Consider the following 26,505-nt stretch of genomic DNA (forward strand, 5'->3'; position numbering starts at 1 on the left):
CCAGCAAGAAAGGCTTGGGAGCACAATAACCACCTGTTTGCTTCCTTTTGCAGGCTGACTTGCCAGAGTTGGAGAATCCCACATCGGAGAGACTGCGTTGTTTCATCAGTCACCTCATGGACTCCAGGCCTGGAGGTGTGACCTTCCTCGTCCTCAGGTGGGTACTGGGTGTTTGTTGATTGCTTGTCAGTTGTGTGTTAACCGTGAGTTGTACATCAGCTTTAATGCATTGAGGAACTTTGTGACACAAGGAGTATTTCGTCGTCATCCTGGAATTTTGGTGTAACTCGAATTTTGGCGATTTTGATGTTTTTGAGCTTTAGACTAAGTAAATCATTCTCTGAGATAAATATTCTCTAAAATATGATGGGCAATTTAACATTCTTTTATCTTACTGTCCATACCAGGTACAAATATAAACACTATTTCACAATAAAAATAATCAGTTTTGGCCTTCTGCTGAAACGCTGTTCAAAATGAGTTATGCCAAAATTCTGTGACGACGTCGATTTGTTGTACTGACTGAAAAGGCATGTACTGTGTTCTTACAGTTTAGACAGAGAAAAAGAAGAAGAAAAAAACCTGAAAATAACGTGGGTTCGCGCAAGCATGAAGTTTGTTGAATTCTAACAGAAGGTAAACTGACTGATAATATAAATGCTCGAGTTTCTGCAACCGCTTCTCTCTCTTTCGATGACTTTCGGAAAGCTGTGAAGAGAAGGCTTTGAGATTGAAGACAGATGATCATCAAATGGAGAGTTAAGTCTTTTTGACGGGAGCATTTGAGAAAAGTTGGCGAAAGTTTGGAAAAATGACAGTACAGGTTTCAGAGCGCATGCAATGTTTCAAGTAAAACTTATTTTTAATAATAATAATAATAAACTGTTGTTCTAGAGCTAATCCTTGCCAAATACAGTCAAACCTTTCTGTAACGACCACCCAAAAGACCAACCAAAAGTGATCCTTATCCAACCAAAGGTGAATTATTTAGAGGGAAAACAACTCCTTGGGGATCATTTTGAATGGGCATAATGGGCAAGTGGGCGGGGATATAGCTCAGTTGGTAGCGCGCTGGATTTGTATTCAGTTGGCCGCTGTCAGCGTGAGTTCGATCCCAGGTTCGGCGGAAATTTATTTTCACAGAGTCAACTTTGTGTGCAGACTCTCTTCGGTGTCCGAACCTCCCCCCGTGTACACTACATTGGGTGTGCACGTTAAAGATCCCACGATTGACAAAAGGGTCTTTCCTGGAAAAATTGCTTAGGCACAGTTAATAATTGTCTACCTATACCCGTGTGACTTGGAATAATAGGCCGTGAAAGGTAAATATGCGCCGAAATGGCTGCAATCTACTGGCCGTATACAATTTCATCTCACACGGCATCACTGCAGAGCGCCTAGAACTGTACCCACGGAATATGCGCGATATAAGCCTCATTGATTGATTGATTGAAGTGGTCGTTATTAAAAGGTGGTCGCTAGGACAGGTTTGACTGAAGCTGTCTCGGGGTGCTTGAGAAACGTTAAGAAAAAAATCAAATTGGACATTAAAGAACAACATTTCACACGTTTTCTTCTTTTGTTGCGACAGAGAGGACAGCAAGCTGCGGAATCGTTTCTTCCAGTACATGGTGGAGGACCGCACGGAGTCCAGCATGTCCTACTACGAGTTCCTGCAGTTTGTCCAGCAGAAAATCAAGGGTTGATGTCGGCCCACACTAGCCCTTCACGCAACCCTTCAGTTCCCTTGCACGTCATTCTTACCCTGCATGCACTAGGGATGGTCAAACCTGGATCCAGTTTACACACAGAGAGATGACAGACTTTTGTGCCCTTTTTGTGAAAGTGTGGAATGGAGTTTACAGTGTTGACATGTCAGTTGAAACACAACAGGAAAAGTGTCAGCAGCTTGGACATTGTACAGTGCATCTGTGCAGTTGATGGATACATTGAATGAAAGCCCTTTGTGTGAGAGGGGAGTGTAATGTGATTCTAATAGTAATGACACATTTTTATTTATTTCAATTTTTTTTTTTTTTGGGGGGGGGGGGGGGGTAATAATATATGCTTTTGAGTGTGTTCTGCAGATGCATTTTGTGATTTTAGGTACAATGAGTTGATTTCAAGACTTTTTCGTTTGAGAGAGAGTTTAGCTTGAAATGGTGTTCTGGTGCTGTCAGATGCTAAGAAGAGCAGATTCGATAAGGGTGTAGGGCTTCACTGAGAAACCTTGAGATGATTCAGTACATGTTCAGAAGTTTGAAGACAACTCTGTGCACGCAAGATGTTGAGGTACAAATGGTTTTTGAGATGAGGAAGAACTGGAGTGCCCACTTAGTACAGATGAAATCACAACTCTTGATAAAATCCAGTGCTATTTTGTGCCATCTTTAAGCAAGAGGTGACTGACTTAACTTTGTTTTGGGTGTGGAGCTTATAACAGGGTTTTCATATTTGCTGGGGCAATTACGGCAAGCTACTTTTTGTTCTCTCTTTTTAATTCAGTTGCAGTGTAAAGTCATGACCAGACTGACTTCCACTTTCACTCCAGTAACTTTTTTTTTTTTAAGTTTAAAACCATAATCTGAGTTGCTACATATAACTTTTGAGAAATAAGTATGTTTTTCTTGATCTCCAATTCGTACAGGGCTTCTAACTGATGCACACGGAAAACATAAGAGATAATGCATGTGTTGTGTAGTTGATGTGTATTTTCAAGAGAAAGTGTGTGTGTGTGAATGTTTTAAACAGAGCTTTCATTACTTGCATATTGTGAATGAATTCTTCAAAAATTCATTGAAAGTAATGAAGAGACTTCATCCAATTAATCATGTGACTGCATTTTCCCGTACACAGAGGAAGGCTTTGTTGTACTGTACTGTGTTAGGGATAAAAATGTTCTTGTATCTTTATTCTGTTAACAGTTTTCTTTTGGTAAATATATGTATTGTTCACAGACTTCATCTTGAGTTTCATTCTTTACTTAATTTGTTGTTTGGTAATTATATTTATGAATGTTTGTTCTATGTTACGTTATTCTGTATATGTGTAAAAGGATAACTATTGCTATAACTATTGGTCATTTTAAATATTCATCTTCCAAAGACATGGTGTGCCAAAAGCAGCAGTGCTTTTTGGATTTTGTTCCCTTGACGTTGAGCTGGTTATATAAAGTGACATTTGCAATGACTGGAAAAAAAGATGAGTGTTGTGTGGAAATGTATGCAGATTTGTATAGTGTTGTTGTATTCCAAGTATGTCTGAAATCTTGTACATTGTTACTTGCTTTGCCTTGTAAGTATTGATAATGTCCTGTGTAGGCTGTTCAGATCTGTTGATGCTTGAGTTATTTTGTGGTGTTGAATTTTTTTCATGCTTATTTATAGATGTACCAAAATTAAAATACATAGAGGTTATTCGTAAAACATTTTCAGAGCACAGTTTGAAGATCTTTTTTTTTCAGAAAAGAAAATGAACATTGTGTGATTGGCTTCACTGAAACTATGAACAGAAAGTAGATTTGCTTTGGGTACTACTAGTCAGCTTTTTGGTCGTACGCTGTTATATTTATATATATATATATATATATATACAAGCGCTTGTTCAGATTATTGCTTTCAAGATTTGGTTGAAATAATTTGTTTAACTTTGCATGTCCGTTGTCAGATTAAGTTTACTCCAATGTACGGCGATTTAAGTGTCCAGTTCAAATCATTTGAGTATGGTTTAGTGTCACTGTGCTTTGTATGCAAATTATTATTGCTCATTTTCATATCATGTAGATCCATGTTACTGCAATGAAAAAGCGCACCAACCCTACCGCTTGCATCTTGCATGAACAATAGTAGTGAATCGAAAACTACAGCTTGGATGTTGACAGCAACCTGTGGCATCTGCAGAAGAGGAGAGCATGCGCCCATGAACATCTACCAGATTCCTAACATGCTTTATGAAAAATGCTTAATTTTTTGCACTCAATCTAGCTTTGCCAGACAGAGCATCGATACAGGTGTGGCTTGATATGATGAAACTAGAGACGACGTTAGTAGCACACATTTTCTGAGAAGGGCGGACATTTTAGTATGCATTGGAACAGCGCAGCGGGTAACGGCACATTTGAGTCTGTTCACAATCTGCTCACATGCTACAGTGTGCAATACAATGACGAGTTGTCCAGAAAGTTGTTTTTGTTGTGTGTGGTGTTTTTCTCTGTCTTTGGTTTGTGATTGTATGAGTGGATTTGGGGTAGGGGGTGGTGCGTGTGCCGTGAGAGTGTTTGTGATTAACTGCCATGTTCTTGCAAGAATTTGTTTTCTTTTTTTGTAAACGTACTGAAAAATATCTGTCATACGATTCTTCAAATCAGCATCCTAATGTCTGTGTGTTGAGAACTGTAGTCGAATCCTTTTATCCTGGTTTAATTTTCAGAATATGTATGTGACAAATATTATTCATGTACAATCGTTTTTCTTGTTTTGCTGTTTAATGAGAGTTACAGCATATTTTTGTAAATGGTTCGGTCAGGTCATCTTTTCTCTCGTAGTATGGTAAAGGTATGTTTTTGATTTGGCATTTCATGTCGCTGTTTACAAATAAAGGTTTTTCACATTCTCTCCCCAAGATGGGAATCATGTTTGACTGAGCTTGGACTTACTGTAGCGAATGCTTGACAGATTTTAATGATAATGATAGAATTACTTAATTAGGTTTTGAGTCGAGAGTTGAGTGCTGGCTGCACATGTTCAACTGACTGCTGCATGCGAGTGTTGAGAGCATTTGTAGAGATCAGTTTGCAACTGACTTTGTCTGTGTAAAATTTTTTGTGCATCGTTACATTTCTTTTCGAATTTATTGTTTTTTACCCCCCTTCTCCTCCTAAACATTGTAAATGTTTGTGGCTGATGCAAGTGCTTAAGCGCTTGCATTTACAGGGTCAGCATCATTCATTATCAGTATGTGCACTACCCATTCTTTCCTACACAATTTTCTGTTGATATCTTAAGCAGTTTCAGCAAGCACAAGTGCTGTTGGCTGCATCAGTCAGCAGGCACTTTTGATTTTGATTGTGAGTTGTTAACTGGTGTGCTTGTGATAGGAATTTTTCATTTTCCACTTAAAATGTATTGTGCTAAAGAATGTTGGCCAACTTTCAAAAAGTTCCCTAAATGTGATCAGTTTCAGATGGGGTAGCTGTTTTCTTTATTTGGACACACTGATTTGCAGATTGGTATTTTGTCAGTGTAAGGTCAGTGACCTTTTAACGTCCCAATAATTCGCTAGGACTGTACTGATCAGACATCAGGGATTTCCTCCGAAAACGGCGTATGGCTGCCTAAATGGCGGGGTAAAAACGGTCGTGCACGTAAAATTCCTTTTTTAACATCAGGGATTCATTTTGGAGGATCCCCACTACCTTGTGCGTTTCAGAGTCAATGCATATGCAGGTATAGAGATCACGACCGCATCGTGACATACAACAGCAAACTGTAATAGTCTTTGCACTTTCAAGAATGTCCTTTTATGCTGCCTTTGTGCATGGTGTGATGAAACTAACTCTTCATTGTACATTGGCAGGCTAGAAACATAGCAAAAAAGGATAATAAGATAGGAATGTGTTCATATGCACAGCTTCAGATGCTCTCCTGCCAACAGATGATAATTATGATATGGCAATTCATTCAAGACAATATACTTGTGCCAGGGGCTTTGAAATATTCTGTATTCGTTGAGCTTAAGCCTGTCTTCAGTTCAGTTCAGAAAATATTATAGGACTATTCTGTTTTTTCCAATTTTACTCTAGAAAATGTAGGTTTAATTTAAAGTGGTGTGAAGTGGTGATGGTATTGGCCAGTAGTTTGTTGATTAGTCCCTGCCCCATCTGACTAACACACCTGCTAAAGTGTGAATCACTGAATGGGAAAGTACTCTGCTTTTCCCTCACCGTAGCTATTTGTTTGCTTCTTACATTGCTTTGTGTGTCAAATTGTGCTGTAGAGCTGATGTTTGAAATTGCTTCTTGATGGATGAATGAAAGGACTGTGTTAGGTGACTAACTTCTTTTTGCAAATGACCCGCAGTGAATTTTTGTTGTTATTTATGATGTAAACCAATGAAGTAAGAGTAAAGGCAAGAATGAAAACTACTGGCAAGAGTCGGTGCTCTTAAAGTGTAGGTAGAGGTTTGCATCCCATGATTCTTTGTCATCATTACACTGATCGACAGTCAAATAAACTTCAAATTTACAGTGGGTTGATTGCATGCAGTCTTGTAAGAGTCTGTATGCATGTATGTACAAGAGAGCAAAGTGTGAATGTTGTGTATATGTTAGAATCAAGCAATCTCAACATGGAAAAATGCATAAGGAAAATGAAACTATGCACACAATGTGATCACAAGACTAATTTTAATAGCTCATAAACACTCTCAACAATATCTCCAGGTTATACAAGCCACACATTTGTGACACAGACATACTGTAAAAAGACACTCATTCTCATCACAAATGAATTACAAAGTGCCGACACCTGAATCTCTTTTTCAGTCACAGTCTTTCACTGAAAAGTCACACCACTAGATTTTCTTAAAAATGACATCACTCCTTTCTTGCACTGTCTGTATTTCTAATTTGACGGGGCACTTGAGCAGGTACGACAGCATCTCTTCCGAGTAGCCCATGAGAAAGTACTGTTTGCGTGCTGTCATCTGCTGAAACACCAGTCCTGCCACTACCACCAGATTGTGTCTTCGTTTGACGATCACTTCCGATGCAAACAGTCCTGGCCACGTTCCCTTGATGAACTTTCTGATCAAGATGTCGTCAAACGTTCGCTCTGCTGCACGTGCGTCAAATCCTTCTCCCTTGAGGTTGGCTGAAACAACAAACACGTTCTTGCAAGTTCAAGTCAGCTGATACATGTACCACTTATTTTTGTCAATTCCACAAAAGCTTTCCTACATTAATTTAAATACAGAACCCACAGAAAAGCTCTTATAAAACAAGGTCTCACAAAGGAGTAAGTCTGAAAGAGGTGTGTCTTAAAATGGGTTCTATTGCACTTTAAAAAGACTGAAATAAAACACTGACATTTTTTTCCCATAAAACAGCAAAGAAATATAATGTCACATGCCTGAGTGCCATGAATTCCAGCTTTTGGTGACACCAATCTTGTATGGAGCCTGGGCCTCTTCATATGTGAGCGGCTTGTTGCGATGGATGGTAGCCTTGGGGACTCCTGCACGAATATTCTTCAAAGCACAGGGTGTGGTGCGGAGACCCCTGAAAGCCAGCAATGCCGCACTAGGAACACAAACCAGTCTACTGCTTGTCACCTGTTGACACAAGAGAACAGACAAATCAGCGATCACGCTAGACATTTTCAAAACTGGTATTTCTTTCAAAGTACATGTACATGTATGGAATCTGGCTACCACAAAAACAAACAGCAAAACACAATAATAAAAACAGTCAACAGACGATGTCTTGATTATAAGCGGTCTGGTACAAAAAACAAAACAAAATTCAATTTAAAAAAATATTACAATTTACAGGGAATGTGTATTATATGCCACAATGAATCATTGAATGAGTACAATGAAAAACTGTTTAGATTTGTGTCCACTGAACTTCTACTGTAGACTTACATGTACCCAAGTGCACAAAACACTAGAATCACCTCTGGAGGAAAAGCCACCCAAACAGGAGTGAGTAATTGAACCCTGAAGTCATATTCCCCTCTCTAAGGTTCTTTATTCTTGCTTTTGTTTCTCTTTCCTTAATTTTGAGTGTGTTCCTGTGTCTGTGGTCTCACTCTCTCTCTCCCTCTCTCTCTTTTCCTCTTTCTCTTTCTCTCACTCTCTCTTCCGCTGCCCTCTCTCTCCATGGTACAGTTGAGTGTGTGTGTGTGTGTGTGTGTGTGTGTGTGCGTGTGTGTGTGTGTGTGTGTGTGCGCGGTTGCATATGTGTGTGTGTGTGCGCACATGGTCTCCCTGTTTTTTCCCTCTCTTTGTATGTGTGTGTGTGTGAGAGATAAGGAGAACAGCTGAGTGTGTGCCTTGTGTGTGTGTGTGTGTGTGTGTGTGTGTTTGTGTGTCTGTGTTTATGAAATTATGGGAGAAAGACGAAGAGGAGTCTAATGTGTGTCAGTGTGTGTGTGTGTGTAGGCCTAGATGTGTGTGTGTGTGTTTATAAGAGAGAGAAAGACGGAGAAGAGTCTAATGTGTGTTTGTGTGTGTTTGTGTGTAGGCCTTAATTGATGTGTTTGTGTGTGTGCATATATGTTTGTGTGTCCTTTACTGTGGTAAAGGCATTGCACTCCTAAATAATTGATAGTCTTACAGAGACAAAGCTGCTCATAATGTAAAAATAAAATAAAAATAGTAATAAGTTGCTGCGCCTTTCCTTGGGTTTCAGAGCAATATCGAGTTGTCTGCATTTGATTACATCTGTGTGTGTGTGTGTGTGTGTGTGTGTGTGTGTGTGTGTGTGTGTGTGTGTTGTGTGTGTTTGTGTACAAAGTTCTATGATTACGACTTGTCATATCATATCATATCTTCTACCAAGTAACCTTCTCTCTCTCTAAGTCTCAGCCTGAGTCTGGATCCTATCATGTACATGTTCTTCGGACTGATGTGCACGTGCAAATAAGAACCGAGTACACGCCAGTGGTAGGTCCTATCTACACAAACATATTCCTTTAAAAAAAACCACCCATGTGGTTTCGGATTCGGTCCCTTTCGATACGGATGAGCTGTATCGTTTTACTCTTTTACCTGACATGTCATTGCTGCCATCGTGAAGCAGAAGGACACAGTCTGTGTGCACCGGAAGTGGAAGTACTTTTTGGAATCCGATGGTTGATTGGTTTGTGTAAAAATAACATCCAATCACAAGAACTGAAACAAGCCATTCTCGCCAGTACGTCACTGTTCACGTCTCAGCCATTTTGGTTGAGGTACACGTCTCATGCAACTGACGAACACAGTTTTGACCGCATAATTTTTTATTTCTGGGCTTGGATACAAAGTAAGTATTTAAACTGGCACAATAGTTCATATTGATGTTTACCTACAGCCACTTTTGTCTAAGATAAATCATATCTTCCTCGCGTAAACTCGCCGATTCACCCCTGACGTGAAGTTTGAACCTTGCCTCTTGTGTGATCGTCAGCTGTCTGCGTCGCAGCTATCGTGAAGTATAGGCCTAACGCTTGTAACTCCAATGGGTTTTTTATTCCGAAATAATGTCTTTAAATGATACATTGTATGACTTATTGATTTTAACCCAAAGCGAAAGTTGAACCTCTACGGATGATTTTAACAGAGAGAAAGATCAGTGTCTGGGGCGTTTACCTACCACCTGCTGCAACAATGCCAACATTGCACTTGCAGAGATCTTGATAAGCTTACTGATAGATTTACATTTTGACCACCAACCACCTGCTGAAACATTACTGAGATCTTGATCCACAAATTGATTTTGACCACCAACGTATTGTTTTCTGTTTCAGAAAATCAAGATGTTCATCTGGAATTGGTTTCAAAATATGTTATCCTTTTTAGGTGAGTTGTCTTCATTCATTTAAACTGGTTGCTTTGATATGACTGAAGTATTTGGCTGCTCAAATTCAGTTTGCTTTTAATCATATTGTTGGGAAATAAGGTTAGTTTGGGGTGCGTCTAATTACCCAAATGAACCCAAATGATACCCAAATGAATCCAAATGAACCCAAATGATACCCCAATGCCATTTATATAATATTATTCCATTCCATGAGAAGTTAACGGTGGGATTAGCCTCAAACAAAATAGTTATATTGAGATGGGGATTGGGGGCGGGGGGGGGGGGGGATGGGGTGTTACGGAAGGAAATCCTTCCCATTAATTTACTATAATGTCAAATATTTTTTAATATTGGTACTTTACCTCACATGCTATCCACCGCCCATCGCTGTGATCAAAACAATCTTGACACTCAGCCATCATGACATCTCCACTCTCTCAGCTTTCAAGTGTGATAAGATTTTCAAATCATATATCAAGCAACCGTGACCGAACACTGAGAAGATCCTTTGCGATAAACGGGACACTGAGCAAACGTGAAATAACTGAATGGTGATCACAATTCAAAGATACCAATTGAAAGACCTGTGTTGCCATCTTACACACACTGACACATATGGGATGGGGCATTGAGCAAACATGAAATAACTGAATGGTGATCACCAAAAAAATCAGTACCCATACCTGTCACGTTTTGATGAATACAACTCCACAAATTACGTCCAATCTTACACAGCGACACACACACACACACACACACACACACACACACACACACACACACACACGTTCTCTCATTCACATACACACACTCTTATTCATTTTTATATAAATGGTATCATTTGGGTATCATTTGGGTTCATTTGGGTTCATTTGGATTCATTTGGGTTCATTTGGGTTCATTTGGGTAATTAGACGTACCGTTAGTTTGGCAATCTTCAGAACTAGCCCCATGTGACTTGTGAGGATTGGGTGGATTGTGAATAGGCCTACATGTTATTTAATACTGTATGAATCTCAACATTTTCATTCTTACTCTGGGTATAGACCCTATCGTCATATCGATATTCAATTTTCTTGCAAACCTCAAAGCATAGCAAAGCATGTTGTACAGCTATCTCGCGAGAGCTGCGAAAACTGAAGATCCAAGTTCTCGCGACTTTTGAAGCATAACAAAGAGCATGCTGTACGTCTCGCAGATATCTTGTGAGAGCTGCTCAGATGCAGAAAAGGGCTATTAGTATGTGACGTCTTTTCCATGGGCTAACATATCCCGAGGAGGGGAAGGGGGGCAACCAGTTATTGGAAAGAAAAAGTGATCATTTGTCTGTAGTATTACAATTAACATAATTATAACTTAGTAGATGTGATTATATGAATCTTGTTGTAACAAAAACATGGTTGTGCAAACATCGATAAAATTGCTGTGACTGCTACAGGCCTGGGTCACAAGTCAGGCAAGTTGTTGTTCCTGGGGCTTGACAATGCAGGCAAAACCACCCTGCTCAGCGTGCTGAAAGAAGGGCACATGATTCAACCTGTGCCCACTTTGCACCCCAGTAAGTCAGGTTGCTCCCTGACCTGGTCTGTTTGATGGAATCGTGACTCCTGGTGTTAGTGGACTGTATCACAACCAGTGTGTGGCATGCTGTTTGACTTGGCTTCTGAAGTTGCTGTGATGATGTCGGTTGTCATTGACAGATCGAGACAATCTAGTAGCTCTGTATTGCTGCTGTGTATTTGCACAGTTAACCCCATTCCTTGTTGCATGATGATAAAAGAAATTCTGAATAAAAATTAAAATCCCAAAAAGGTGCACATCCACTGATCCAGTAGAGGAAAAAGTGTCACAAGACGTAATATTTTGGAAATGGTTATCATGACAATTTAATAACCTTACCAGTATGCCGAAGTGTTTGGCAGCTGTATGCATTTTGTCAAAAAGAAAATGATTCGTAGAACGTGGGGTATTGAGAGGTCCAAGCAATCTCTAAAACACTGTTAGAATTTAAGGCAGAGTTATTTTCACTCTAGAGTCTAGGCATCGTACAGTCAACCTTCTCAATAAACACCACCCAAGGGAACAACCAAAAATTGTCATCATAGGCTGGTGGTCCCTTTGGAAAGGCGAATTGTAATAGAAGAAAAACTTGTCGGAGATCTGTCGCCCGCTGATGTCCCATCTTCTGTTTCTGAGACAACAAGGGGATGGTAAACATCGTTGTGAGGTAGACAGTCGGCTGACTTTTCAACCTTTCTTTTTTCTCCCCAGATTGACCACTGCAGATCACTATGTTAGATTGATGTATTGATTGATTGCGTTCCTGCATGTGACTGCATTGCTAACCACTTGCATGTTCTCTCTCATTCTGTCTATCTAGGTTTATACAAAAAATCGGGTAAATTAGTTTTCCTGGGCTTAGACAACGCTGGCAAGACAACCCTCCTCCACATGCTCAAAGACGACAGAATGGCGCAGCACGTTCCCACCCTTCACCCAAGTAAGCTTCTGCTAGTTCTACTTATGCTTTTGTTCCATTCGTAAACTTGTCGTAATAACATTGTCTTAGACTCAAGTAAAGCTGTAACGTGCAGACTTGCCAACCCTTGGGAAACCTAAAGTGTAGCAATTTACTTTTTTTTCACCATAGCATTACCAAATGGTGTTTTGGAATAGCATTGTCTAAACATTTATTCGCACATCAACATTCAGGCTATTTTGCTCAAGTGTATAAACATTTAAAAAAAAAGTTAATTTAGAAGAAAAAAGAAACATAATGGCCAATAGTGAGTGTGCATTGTCGATTTTTAGTGTGGACAATGTTTTATGACACTCACCGCTGCAAGTAATGACAATGAAGAATGAGTATCAGTACTCACAAGAAAGAGCTAACGGTTGCATGCTTGTCATTAACCATAATCCATATTTGATGGCAGAATTTAGTTGGATGTTTGTCTTATAAAATTGACTGGTTTTCAGAATGGTACTTCTGTAAAGTTTAGACCAAAAGTTATCAATTTTTCTGAATTATTTTACTTTCAGTAGTGTTTGGGTGATGTGTCCCTAGCATTTTGTAGTTAGAAAGAGTATAGCTGTTGAAGTTGACTAATTTAGATTACTACTACTACTACTAGACAGACTAATTTTGCTTGAGGTAGAGGTCATGCTAAGTTGAGTTTTTTGTGTGTGACAGTGTGTTGATTTACAGTTTCTAATAGTAACCCATGCATTGTTTATGCAATAGGTCTGTTTACACCTATAGTTTTAGGTTTACTTTAACTAGAAATGTAGAAACTAGAATTGTAGAAACTTTGAAGTTGTAAGAACTTACACATGATACTGATAACATGGTGCATGCAATTTAAAGTGAAGCAAACCCAGAAGTGCTAGTCAAGTGTTTGAGGTTATTGCTGCTTTTCTTATTTCCTGTCTGGAAAATATATGTGGAACGTGAAATTAAAAGTATACATGGCAGTTTGCTTGGAGTGTTTTTTTGAAAAGATTGTAAATGATTTGTTAGCGGCACAAACAAGCTTAGGCTACAGGCAGGATAGGAGAGGTCATTCAACCCAATGGAGCACACATTTAGTGTCATTTTCATGACCAATCCATCAGTGTGTACTTGGCTCAAGTATCTTTTGAACAAATTAAATCAATAAACGAGTCACTTTACCTACCCCCAGTCAGAACAACTTGTCAATATTTTTTTGAACTTTTATTGCATTATCAATGATTGATGACAGTGACACCTTTCCTAAACACTGTATTGGTTGTCTATAAGTTATATTATAACTAGACGTCAAAACAGATACATGTAGAAACTTGTACTCGCTACTGTACTTCATTTGGAAAATGTGGTAGATAGTATTAGTAAAGCCGGTCCTTAATTGGACGAAGTCGACTACGCGTAGCTCACTTCGCGAAGCTACCGGAACTAGACTTCGTCGCAGTCCAAGGGAAGGCACTATGGCGGAAAAGAGAGTTATCTTTTCATGTCTTGGCGTCTCAAATGCGCGTAGTCTCGACCAGCGCGTGGTGTGCTTCTTTCTGAGTACTTTACGTCACAAATTGTACTTTACGTACTTGATGATGACGTAAGTTAATTGTATGTGTTCTATTTCGTTGACTGAGCACGGCCGGGACCAGTTGGCGTGAGCGCTGGGATTTCGAGTTTCATTCGACATGTCAATGCATCGCAGTATGAAATAATACAGGTAGGAGGTTAGTTCTTGTACTTTGGGTCAACCAAAGTCGATAAATGCATTCTTCACTATGGTATTGAGTCTGATTTCGTCGTCCATCTTGAATCGAAAGCACTCTTCTTACAAAAAAACCAACTTCGTTGCGAGCTACGGCGAAGCTTCGCATGTCAAAACTTGAGAAGCGATGTTGGGGTCAAAGTATCACGCCGTAGCTGCGGGGTTTTGGTATAAAGACTTCGCGAAGCTTCGTGTAGTCGACTACGGGCTCAATTAAGGACGGGCTTTAGGAAATGTTTTTTTATTTTTATTTTTTTATTTACTTAGGAGAGGAACATATGTTCTACTGCTGTACAGTTAGTAATTGAAACACATGTTTGAGATACTCGGTAGAACTTTTTATGTCTATTTGGTGACATCGGGTTGTTTTATTGTTGAACAGCATCAGAGGAACTGAGCATGGGAGGCATGAGATTCACAACATTTGATCTTGGTGGACACAGACAAGGTAAGAAATTGTGTTACCGTTAACCAGTAATTCCCAGTATTTTACTGGTTAAAATACCAGACATGAAGTTTTGACCTGTTTCTTCCTAACAAGTACAATAATGAATGTAAACATTGTTATTTAGACTTTTAAGTCACTGAACTTCTCACTTCCAGGTGCATGGGGCCCATATGGCTTTCAGTAATGCCTCAGACATCTATTCTATCCATTTTGAATACATGTATTACCAAGTTTCATTGACCTTCTTGCAAGCAGGCAAGTACTGCAATCTTTTTATGAAATAAATGTTATAATTGTCCTGGCGGGACACTGTAAGATTTGATCATCCCCTGCATGTAAACTAATTACGTCAAAAGCCTTCATGCTGTTAAACTCGATGCACGAGGGTGAATTCTTTCTATCTTCGGAGTTTACGTGAAGACATTTTGTTTGAGTATGTAAAAAAAAAAAATGGTAACAACATGGAATTTGGTGTCCTTTTGACATAAAGCACACACATCCTTTAGCTCCAGAACGTAGCCACAGGAACTGTTAATTACATTTTGGCGGGAGATGCGAACTGACAAACAGCATAAAGTTTTATTTGGCTGGCAACACTTAAGGTATGTGTGAGATAGTTGTGTAAATCATGAAATATCCTTCTATATATATATGGTCAAGGCCATTGGAGGGGACACCAATGAGTGTGACATGCAAGAACAAATTTCAATGTTATTACAAGCTGAGAATTTACTAGGCATGGTCATGCTAAACTTCTACGAAAAATGTTTTCCACACTTGAGCCATCGTTTAGATGTATTTACAAAAATAATGTCAATGTTCAAACATAACATGACGCCATCACAATTTCAGATTCAGGCAATTTAATGATCTAAGAACAAACAAAAAGAAATGTTGGTGGTGTTTCTTTATTGCTAGGCCACACATCCATCAATACAAACAAGATTAGCAGGTAAGAATCTTTAATTGGGTCAAATACCTGAGCTTGAAATTGCTTAAACATAACATGACACCAAAACACTAAGTCAAAATGCAGCATGGAGTTCTAAGACAAAATACCATCAATACTAAGTCCAAAACAGAAAACATAGATAATGTGTGTGTCTCCAAAATATCATAATGAAAATACTAATTATAGTCATCAAATCTTCTTTTTTTGTTTTTTAACGACAGAAAGCAAGTTTAACTCAGTTTGTCATCACACGAAGCTTTGATTATATAAGAACAAGTGACAGCAGTTTGATTTCATCAATTCTTTATCTTCAACCTTAGAATCGCAGTCAAATATTGTCAGCTGGTGATTTCTGCACTCGAGCCACCTCCATGGCCTTGACCATATATGGCTTGTGTGTGTGTGTGTGTTCGCGATGCATGGCCAAAGTTCTCGATGGATCTGCTTCAAATTTGGTGGGCATATTCAGCTGGACCCCGGACACAAACTGGTCAATGAAAATTTTCAACACATGCTCTAAGCGCAGCGTGGCGCGGTGAACCGCGGATATGGCTTCTGTACCAAGGGAAACAATCTACGCAATTCAACAACGCTAGGTTGCTGAAGCAACAGTAGCTTCCCTTCTGAAACCTGCCGAGTTTTCAATGTTGGTTCAGATCTAAGTATTGCAATTCGTGTACAAAATCCCTCCCATCTTCAAAATATTGCCACTAATACTACCCCTCCCATCGTAAATATTCATTGCAACCATTAATAAGCTCTACAGTAGATGGTAGGTACGACTACTGTCTGTGTGTGTATCTGTGTGTGTGTCTGTCTGTTCGCTATGCACTGCCAAAGTTCTCGACGGATCTGCATCAAATTTTGTGGGCATATTCAGGTAGACCCCGGGCTCAAACTGGTCGATGAATATTTTCAATACGTGCTCTAAGCCGGCGAACCGCCACGCTGCATACTCTGTCTCGCGATCCACCCGGCTTCGCCGGGTATTCATCTAGTATAGTTATAGATGTATATAATTACTAGATGATTACCCGCTTCGCCGGGTACCGGCTTCGCCGGGAAGAAGTAGAGCCGAATACCAGGCTGCGCCTGGGACCCGGCAGAGCCGGGTGTACGCCGGCTTTGCCGGCGCACGAAGGAAAGGAGATAAACGCGCAAAACACTGGAGACCTTCTAAAAATAGTAACGTGCAGTGACCTTCTAAAAATAGTAACGTAGTAACGGGAATATGGATTGACGTCACACGGAGGAAGGAAGATAATCGCGGCTGAAACACTGGAGAAGATAAGGAAGAGTTACTGGTAGTGGATCCCGACAACAACAACAACAACAAAAAATCCCGGTTCAGCGCGCACAGCGCTGCGCGCTGAGAGCACGTGTTGAAATATCTCATCGATGAGGTTGTGTCCGGGGTGTAGGTGAATACGGACTCCAAATTTGAAAAAGATCCACCGAGAACTTTGGCCGTGCATCGCGGACACACACACACACACACACACACAGACAGACAGACACAAGTCGTATATATATATATAGATATGCAACAAAAAGACATTGTTGTATCAACAGTGCTCTCAGCGGACCAGCATCTTTAACTGGTTCATGTAAGACTAAGAGAGTGACTTGTTTCTGTTGGTGCCAGGATTTGTACTTGTGAGGAAAAACTGGATGGAACAATGGCTATCGAATCGATCGCGGTAGTACCTGTGTCTAAAAGTAAAACACATTGCTGACTGTTATCTGCTCTGTTACTGGTGTCGATTGTCTTATGCTATTGTTGAATTTTGTTTATATAGTGCAAGGGTGGCTTTTGTTGGCAGGTGGTCACCTTTGAGAGGTGGTTGCAAGGACAGGTTCGACTGCATGAGCGAAGTTTTATAAGAATGACAAAGTTTTTTGTTTTAGGATTTATAATATGTCAGGAATATCAGAAAGCGTAATAATAATTTTATGTGTGCATCGTGTGTGTGTGTTTCAGCTCGACGAGTATGGAAGGATTACTTCCCCGCTGTTGATGGAATCGTCTTTCTTATTGATGCCCACGACAGAGAGCGCTTCGTTGAGGCCAAGGCAGAGCTGGATGTGAGTTTTCTTTTCTTGTCATTTCACACTTGTAAGGTTACGAAGTTGATGAGGATGTCATTCATGACAAGGAAGTTTCAACATAGCAGGGTGAATGTTACAGGTAAAGAGGTCCATTCTAGCTCTGTGTGAATTAGAGGTGTGAGTCTGCAGTGACCTGCATTGTCCTACATTTTTCTGCTGAGTTCCAAAATGTTGACTTTCAAATAGGGAATAATTTGAATAACAAACAAAAACAAGTCGCGTAAGGCGAAATTACTACATTTAGTCAAGCTGTGGAACTCAGAAATAAACTGATTGCACTGCATTTTTTCACAATGACCGTAGTCCTCAGAAGGCAGTGAAATTGACGAGCCTGTTTAGAGCGGTAGTGGTTGCGCTGTGCTGCATAGCACGCTTTTCTGTACCTCTCTTCGTTTTAACTTTCTGAACGTGTTTGTAAACCAAACATTTATCTATATGGTTTTGGAATCAGGAACCGACAAGGAATAAGATAAATTTGTTTTTAAATCGATTCCGGAAATTTTATTTTAATCATGATTTTTATATTTTTAATTTTCAGAGCTTGTTTTTAATCCGAATATAACATATTTATATGTTTTTAGAATCAGAAAATGATGAAGAATAATATGAACGTAATTTTGGATCTTTTTATAACAAAATAATTTTAATTACAATTTTCCGATTTTTAATGATCGAAGTCATTCATTAATTTTTAAGCCTCCAAGCTGAAATGCAATACCAAAGTCTGGCCTTCGTCGAAGATGGCTTGGCCAAAATTTCAATCAATTTGATTGAAAAATGAGGGTGTGACAGTGCCGCCTCAACTTTTACAAAAAGCCGGATATGACGTCATCAAACATTTATCCAAAAAATGAAAAAACGTCCGGGGATATCATACCCAGAAACTCTCATGTAAAATTTCATAAAGATCGGTCCAGTAGTTTAGTCTGAATCGCTCTACACACACACGCACACACACACGCACACACAGACACGCACACGCACACACACACACACACACCATGACCCTCGTCTCGATTCCCCCTCTATGTTAAAACAATTAGTCAAAACTTGACTAAATGTAAAAAGCAGACAAGTCGCGTAAGGCGAAAATACAACATTTAGTCAAGCTCAGTCGAACTCACAGAATGAAACTGAACGCTCGTGGCAAAGGCAGTGAAATTAACAATCCAGAAAAGCGGGGTAGCGGTTGCTCTGAGGAGGATAGCACGCTTTTCTATATCTCTATTCTTTTTAACTCTCTGAACGTGTTTTTGAGTCACTTGAGAAAAAGTGACTCTATGTAATCGGTCAGTGTTAGTCTGTCCGGCCGGCCGGCCGTCCGGCCGTCCGTAGACACCACCTTAACGTTGGACTTTTCTCGGAAACTATCAAAGCGATCGGGCTCATATTTTGTTTAGTCGTGACCTCCAATGACCTCTACACTTTAACGATGGTTTCGTTGACCTTTGACCTTTTTCAAGGTCACAGGTCAGCGTCAAAGGAAAAATTAGACATTTTATATCTTTGACAAAGTTCATCGGATGTGATTGAAACTTTGTAGGATTATTCTTTACATCAAAGTATTTACATCTGTAGCCTTTTACGAACGTTATCAGAAAAACAAGGGAAATAACTAGCCTTTTCTGTTCGGCAACACACAACTTAACGTTGGGCTTTTCTCGGAAACTATAAAAGTGACCGGGCTCAAATTTTATGTGAACGTGACTCATTGTGTTGTGAATAGCAATTTCTTCCTGTCCATCTGATGCCTCATATAATATTCAGAACTGCGAAAGTGACTCGATCGAGCGTTTGCTCTTCTTGTTAATCCAAACATATCATATCTATAAGAGACTGTGCCAAAAGGTGACGTTTTCATGTCAGTATGTCCCAAATGACATCACCAGTACATTTTTCATTCTATCTAATCTGTTTTCGTTCTATTTTTTCTAATAACATGCGTTAACAATTGATTGCCAACTGGAATGGAAGAGCACAAAAAGTGTAACTTGATATGTAGTTTCTCTAGAGGGAAAAACATCTTCCACTTTCATGTCAGTGTGTCCCATGCAACATACATTTGCCAAACAGCTATGTGCAAGTAGATTATTTGTTAGTGGTATAGAAAATACTGATCAACAATTAAAGTCAGTTTTCACATTCATTTTCTACCTATTTCTTATTTGTTTATTCTGTTGGCAATGGTGAAATGTCAGCAATCGTGTGTCATTCGGGACAGTAGACATGACACCTGACCTTTTGGCACAGTCTCATAAGTTTTTGGAATCAGGAACGGACAAGGAATAAGATGAAATTGTTTTTAAATCGATTTCGGAAATTTAATTTTAATCATAATTTTTATATTTTTAATTTTCAGAGCTTGTTTTTAATTCCAATATAACATATTTATATGTTTTTGGAATCAGAAAATGATGAAGAATACGATAAACGTAATTTTAGATCGTTTTATACAAAAATAATTTTAATTACAATTTTCAGATTTTTAATGACCAAAGTCATTTATTAATTTTTAAGCCTCCAAGCTGAAGTGCAATACCAAAGTCCGGCCTTCGTCGAAGATTGCTTGGCCAAAATTTCAATCAATTTTATTGAAAAATGAGGGTGTGACAGTGCCTCAACTTTTACAAAATGCCGGATATGACGTCATCAAAGACATTTATCGAAAAAATGAAAAAAAACGTCTGGGGATATCATACCCAGGAACTCTCATGACAAATTTCATAAAGATCGGTCCAGTAGTTTACTCTGAATCGCTCTACACACACACACACACACACACACATACACCACGATCCTCGTCTCGATTCCCCCCTCTATGTTAAAACATTTAGTCAAAACTTGACTAAATGTAAAAAACACACACTAAAGAAGCAGTTAATTCCTTTCCTGTAGGAGCCTTTAGGCCCACTGGCACTTTCTGTTGAAGTTTTTTGGAACACAAGTACAAAAAGGATGCAATTTTTTTGTTAAAACTGTCTTAGGCCAACAAAAAAAAATTGTCTGTTTCTGGTCACCCAACCGACCCTAAATTTCGGCGCCGACCCTAAACTTTTTTTTTCCAAACTCAAATTTTTTTTATTTTTTTTTTTGGTGGTAAAGGACAGGGTGAGAAAATGAACAACAAAAACGTGTGAAAACGAAAGTCCGCTGACGATTTGTAAATGTGTTGAGTGTCTTGTCTCTATGTATAGTGAATCCAGTCTCTTTGCGTGATTTTTAAAGTTAGTTTTATTGGTCTACATTTGGGGTAAAAAAAAAAAATAAAAAAAAATAAAAAAATCCCTACCTACCGACCCTATTTTTTTTTAGCCATGTTACCAGAAACAGACAATTTTTTTTTTTGGCCTTATGCAAACTCAATAGCAAAGAGTGAAAACCAGTGGCAGTGAAATATTTGTAACTTTGAAAAAGGCTGTTTAGTTGAATGAATAAGATTTTGCCATCTGTGGAGGGAGTCTCTGAGTACAAGTTGACACCATACACTGTTGGGATGTTTCAGAGCTTGCTGACAGACGAACAGGTGGCCAACGCCCCCATCTTGGTTCTGGGAAACAAGATTGACAAGCCCGGCGCTGCCAGTGAAGATGAGCTCAGGCACTGGTTTGGTCTACACAACCTCACCACAGGAAGGGTTAGTACTGACACCAGAGAGCAGTTTTTATGGACATGTTATGGATTTGTGTGCTTTCGAAAAGGTTATATCCCCAGCACCAATGGATGAGCAGAATGTAAAAGAAAAAGGCATAAGGTGTGTTGTTGGGCAGAAAAAAGGGATCATTCACATCTGTGTGCTGAAAGGAGTTTCTTGCCAGCAGTTTGCAAACAGGACTTGCAAGGCTTTAGTCTGGAAGCGTTCCTATCCTTTGTCAAAGCATACAATCAAGTCATGTTACTGTTCATGGAACTTTTTGACAAGCAGTTTTGAGTCTGAATTAAAATTTTTAATAAACAAATATGTAGACTATTTAACAAGTAAGACTTTTTTGTGAAGTTTTTCAAAACTATAGACATAACTGTGTAAGATTCTGTTCAGCTTTATTGTACTTTCAATGGCACTGCTCTGGTTTAGTTTTTAGTATAGCGGGATGGTAATGTAAATGTCTATACGTATGTGTGTTTGTATACCTCATGTTTGATGCTTTTTCTCAAATCGCTTCTGTTAATTTCTTTTCAGGGCACAGTTTCTCGCAGCGAGTTGCCCGGCCGACCCATGGAGCTGTTCATGTGCAGTGTTTTAAAACGTCAGGGCTACGGGGAGGGGTTCCGCTGGATGGCACAATACATCAACTGAGCACTCCACCTGAAACCTCTCTCTCAGTCTGCATTGACCTGTGTAGCTGAATTTTGACAGTGAGCGAACACTTGTGAAGCCTGTCTGAACCGTGCGAGGACTGCGTCTGCCGACACTAGTGCTCCAAGCGACTGCGTGTGCGTCAAAAAGTGTGTTTGTGAGCGTACTCTCTTCTTCTGGAATACATGGGTCTCCTTTTTTTTCTTCCCCTTCCCTCTTCCTCTTCTTTTCAGTTGGGACTTCTGAGCTAACTTCTGTGCAAAGTGACTTGTTTGCATGGCAGGGCATTTGTTGCAGCATACGTGCAAGTCAGGAATGAAATTTGAATGGTTCTGAATATTATTGGAAGAGGTGCATTCATTAGGAGTGAAACTGACAGACATCCTCATGATTTGCTGTGAAATAGATATAGATGCGTTTAAGACTGGTACTTTTGTGTTTGTTTTTTGAGAGATAGTTTTAACTACATTTGAAACCATGTTTGAAGAAATGAATAGATAGGATAGTGACATTTCATTTGTTATTTCCATGGTCAGAGCTACCTTTTCCTTGCAATAGGGGGTACATGTATTTATTGTTCAATTAAGTGATCTTTTTGTATATTATTTTATGAGCTAAAAAAAAATTCATCAATAAAGGTTTCTTATAAGAGCTGATGATTTTGTCCTGCCTTTATTTCACTTGTCCATCTGTTGAGACCATTCCCGTGTGGTTGATGATTTTGTGTCCACCCCTATAGCCAGTCTTGTTGGGTGTTGTGTGTACATACATGTATATTTACAGGACAAGAGTCAGAGGTGCTTTCTTTAGACTGAATGCATGCTTGCTGTGTGTTGAGAACATTAGTTAGTAGCTAACTTGTATACAGATTGATAGTTTGGTCTTCTCTGGCTCTTGAGAGAACATGATTTTCAGTGATGGGAACAAGTGAGAATGAGCTGTTGTATGTAACTGGTCGGTGTTTTTCAGTCGAAGGATGAATTGACAAGTGATAGTTTGATACACACGTGACACTTGGAAGTTGCTATGATGGTCTGTGACTTCTCTTAACGTTACGCGTTAAAGTATCCTGTATGTTCTCTAGCGCATGCACAGGTGATATGGTAGTTTCATCGCAGAATATCAAGCTGGCAAGTTATCAAATTTAGACGAATTCAGCAGCATGGGCATGGAACGTCCCAGATGCTTCATTCTCATGATTTGGGTTCCTTCAGAACTAGTTGATGTTTTGTGTGTACATTTTGCCAAGGCTATTTGAGGCGATAGAATAAAGTTCTTGTTGGCTTCATACTGCTGCTGGCAAGTTTCGCCGTAAATTAAAATTACATTATGAGAGACAAAGTATCGTTTTTTGAGTTTGGACTTTCAGCTCTTATGACACTTGTAGGTAGTAATCAGCATTCTTGTATTGAACAGCCTGTGCACATGGACACACACAAACACTCTCTCTCTCTCTCTCTCTCTCTCTCTCTCTCTCTCTCTCTCTCTCTCTCATTCACTCAGACACACACTGTGTAAAACGGCAAAACAAAACCAGAAAACAAGCAGAAGGGATCCTCTGAAGACAGCTGATGCTAGATTTTCAGATTCATGCAAATCCTGAACCTATGATTTGGATACAAGACGTCGGTGTATTTCCCTCCGCGGGCCCCTCCTTCTGGAACTCCCTGCCGCTTGAGCTTCGCCAGAGCCCCTCTCTTGACACGTTCAAGAATAGGTTGAAGACTCAGTTCTTCCCGTAGCTGGCTGCGACTTTCATGTTCGACGTGATGTGTTGTGCCCCAAAAGACATTCTTGTGCTGTGCTCTGTGAGAGGTGTTTTCTTTGTGTTTAATATTATTTTGTTTGGACCTAGCTATTGATGTGTACATTGTTGTTAAACAATTGTTTGTTGTATGTTTATCAGGGTTTGCTAGTGTGTGATAGGGTTCGTGTCCGTCTGTAGATGTTAGTTTCTTTGTTGGTCGTGCTTCGACAAGCGCTTAGAACTCTACCCACGGAATACGCGCTATATAAGCTTCATATTGATTGATTGATTGAAAATGTAACTATTGCCCATCTCTGCTAGTGCTATTCATTCAATTTCTGAAACGGTAAAGAAGAAAAAAATGTTCACACGCTATTTTCTATACATTTTACTCTGTTTCACAGCATTCTCTCACACCTTGAAATTGTATTTCAAATGTGTATATTTTCAAAAGGAAATAAAAATTTAAAACCACGTAATTTTCGATCAATCCAGAGTTTCTTTTTTTGTCAATATTTTGTTTGGAGATGTGCAAGAATAGTTTGTAACACTTTACCATGTGAAAGGTTTGAGGTACTGCTTAAAACATGCACATTTTGGATAGTACTAACTACGTGTAATAACATCTTGATACGGCTCCGATTGTAAGTTTACAAAGCAAACATTACATTTTAGATCTCTAAATGCACAAATGAACAAGTCTCGTAAGGCGAAAATACAACATTTAGTCAAGCTGTCGAACTCACAGAATGAAACTGAACGCAATGCAATTTTTCAGCAAGACTGTATACTCGTAGCATCGTCAGTCCACCGCTCGTGGCAAAGGCAGTGAAATTGACAAGAAGAGCGGGGTAGTGGTTGCGCTGAGAAGGATAGCACGCTTTTCTGTACCTCTCTTCGTTTTAACTTTCTGAGCGTGTTTTTAATCCAAACATATATCTACTGTATATGTTTATGGAATCAGGAACTGACAAGGAATAAGATGTAAGTGTTTTTAAATTAATTTCGAAAAATTAATTTTGATCATAATTTTTATATTTTTAATTTTCATAGCTTGTTTTTAATCCAAATATAACATATTTATGTTTTTGGAATCAGAAAATGATGAAGAATAAGATGAACGTAAATTTGGATCGTTTTATAAAAAAAATATTTTTTTTACAATTTTCAGATTTTTAATGACCAAAGTCATTAATTTTTAAGCCACCAAGCTGAAATGCAATACCGAAGTCCGGCCTTCGTCGAAGATTGCTTGGCCAAAATTTCAATCAATTTGATTTAAAAAATGAGGGTGTGACAGTGCCGCCTCAACTTTTACAAAAAGCCGGATATGACGTCATCAAAGGTATTTATCGAAAAAAAGATAAAAACGTCCGGGGATATCATTCCCAGGAACTCTCATGTCAAATTTCATAAAGATCGGTCCAGTAGTTTGGTCTGAATCGCTCTACACACTCACACGCAGACAGCCACACACACACACATACACCACGACCCTCGTCTCGATTCACCCTCTATGTTAAAACATTTAGTCAAAACTTGACTAAATGTAAAAACAACCAAATATGAGCAAATACGGTCAAACGGCACCGAGTCCGTTCCTCTGAATGAATACGGTCAAACGAGATACAGTCTAACGAGATACACCGGGAGCACACCTCATAAGTTATACTCATCAAAACAACTTGACGTGTCATATATACCCGTAATCTCACGTCGACGATACGCCAACACACCGTCATCCGACCAGGCTTTTACAGATCATCCTTACACTTTCACACATACTAAATTTCAACAGCCTGAATACCACCTTATGTGCTGTAAAGAGCAAGGATGATTTTTCTGAATTAACTTGACTGTGAAAGAATGCTCTCGTTCCATGGAAAAACACACAGATATGTGATGGCTGACAGGATCGCTTACACGAGAAGGACGGTCTTTACATAATTTGGCACACATGAGAATACAGTGGTACATGTACTGTATTCAGAGCTTTGGCTGAAATCAGAATTTTTTGGGGGAGCTCAAAGACATAATTTCAGAGCTGTTTTTGTGTTCCACTCCTCAGAATTAGACTTAAGTGTATATGTTATTTTGAAACAATAGGTCATATTCAGACTTTTTCACGCGGTATAATTATATAACCTTGTTCCAATGTCTGATTGGGCAGTACTATTGCGGCATCGGTCCGATATTTCAGCGCTTTGCCGGAGCAGGGTTAAACCCTGCCGGATACATGCGCTATATAAATACCGTATGCATTATTATTATTCATTATTACACCCCCGGTATAGGGGTGTGTATAGGATTCGGTCGATGTGTTTGTTTGTTTGTTTGTTTGTGTGTTTGTGTTCGCATATAGATCTCAAGAATGAACGGACCGATCGTCACCAAACTTGGTGAACAGGTTCTATACATTCCTGAGACGGTCCTTACAAAAATTGGGACCAGTCAAACACACGGTTAGGGAGTTATTGGTGGATTAAGATTCTACAAGGACTTATAGAGGGACATATTAATGGTCAAAGGGAAATAACCTTCTCAGTTGGTGGCAGTGAGAATGGTTATTTCCCTTTGACCAACGGGGGTGTTTTTCCTACCTCGGAGGAATTTCTTGTTTATATTGCAGAAGGCCTATATGTGTGCCTCTCAGAGAGACAATGGAGAGTTTGCGACGAATGTCTTTCTTAATAACGGGCCTTTCAAGTTCAGCGACAAAGCCTCCGCAAATTACAACAGCTTTTAGCATTGTGCAGGTCTGAAACATTTGGTTAACGCATAAGACTTGTTGCTTTTGAATTTGCACTGACACTGAATTGACAGTACGGTGTTGCATTTACATCGCGTGTTGGCGTTTTGGTGACAGGTTGCAGCAGCATAATTACGGCGTCGGGAGTCGCACGTAATAAAAATGTTTGAACTGACATTATTCGTCTGCCGCGTTGCGGCACGTGATTCTGTCCATTTAGATTAGTTTGAATAATCTCACGGATGTTATTAAAAACTGCACCGTTCTGCACTAAATAATACTGGAGTACACCGGCGACACGCAGTGTCGCGGATTGGCAAAGCGGCGGTCTTGACTCGATTCAAGTTAATAAAGCAAGTTGTATTCGCTTAATTACTATAATTACTAT

General features: G+C 39.4%; 3 protein-coding genes across 5 annotated transcripts in view; 2 read left to right on the top strand and 1 right to left on the bottom strand.

Annotated features, from left to right (window-relative positions):
• Positions 1 to 6,244, top strand: part of LOC138959402 (protein transport protein Sec24A-like) — a 38,299-nt gene extending 32,055 nt beyond the window's left edge. For both annotated transcript variants that reach the window (XM_070330867.1, XM_070330868.1), the window contains 2 exons: positions 54 to 157; positions 1,592 to 6,244. In XM_070330867.1, coding sequence (XP_070186968.1) covers positions 54 to 157; positions 1,592 to 1,706 — 219 coding nt within the window. In that variant the 3' untranslated portion in view covers positions 1,707 to 6,244. The remainder of the gene's footprint in view (positions 1 to 53; positions 158 to 1,591) is intronic.
• Positions 6,245 to 6,389: 145 nt separating this feature from the next.
• On the bottom strand, positions 6,390 to 8,883 carry LOC138959404 (small ribosomal subunit protein uS3m-like). Of its 2 annotated transcripts, none has more exons than XM_070330872.1 (3): positions 8,770 to 8,883; positions 7,128 to 7,329; positions 6,390 to 6,869 (listed from the first exon to the last, which is right to left on the bottom strand). In XM_070330872.1, exons 1-3 carry the CDS (start codon positions 8,788 to 8,790, stop codon positions 6,571 to 6,573), a joined length of 522 nt encoding a protein of 173 aa, XP_070186973.1. In that variant the 5' UTR covers positions 8,791 to 8,883; the 3' UTR covers positions 6,390 to 6,570. The 2 variants fall into 2 exon arrangements, with proteins under 2 accessions (XP_070186973.1, XP_070186972.1); XM_070330871.1 differs by having other exon boundaries at positions 8,708 to 8,786.
• Positions 8,884 to 8,895: 12 nt separating this feature from the next.
• On the top strand, positions 8,896 to 23,847 carry LOC138959403 (small COPII coat GTPase SAR1B-like). Its single transcript, XM_070330869.1, has 7 exons — positions 8,896 to 9,022; positions 9,507 to 9,558; positions 11,940 to 12,059; positions 14,201 to 14,266; positions 17,200 to 17,303; positions 20,830 to 20,961; positions 21,505 to 23,847. The coding sequence occupies exons 2-7, from the start codon at positions 9,516 to 9,518 to the stop codon at positions 21,619 to 21,621; spliced, it is 582 nt and encodes a 193-aa protein (XP_070186970.1). The 5' UTR covers positions 8,896 to 9,022; positions 9,507 to 9,515; the 3' UTR covers positions 21,622 to 23,847.
• Positions 23,848 to 26,505: the final 2,658 nt, after the last annotated feature.

This window comes from Littorina saxatilis, linkage group LG2 (assembly GCF_037325665.1).
Source record: "Littorina saxatilis isolate snail1 linkage group LG2, US_GU_Lsax_2.0, whole genome shotgun sequence".
NCBI lineage: Eukaryota > Metazoa > Mollusca > Gastropoda > Littorinimorpha > Littorinidae > Littorina > Littorina saxatilis.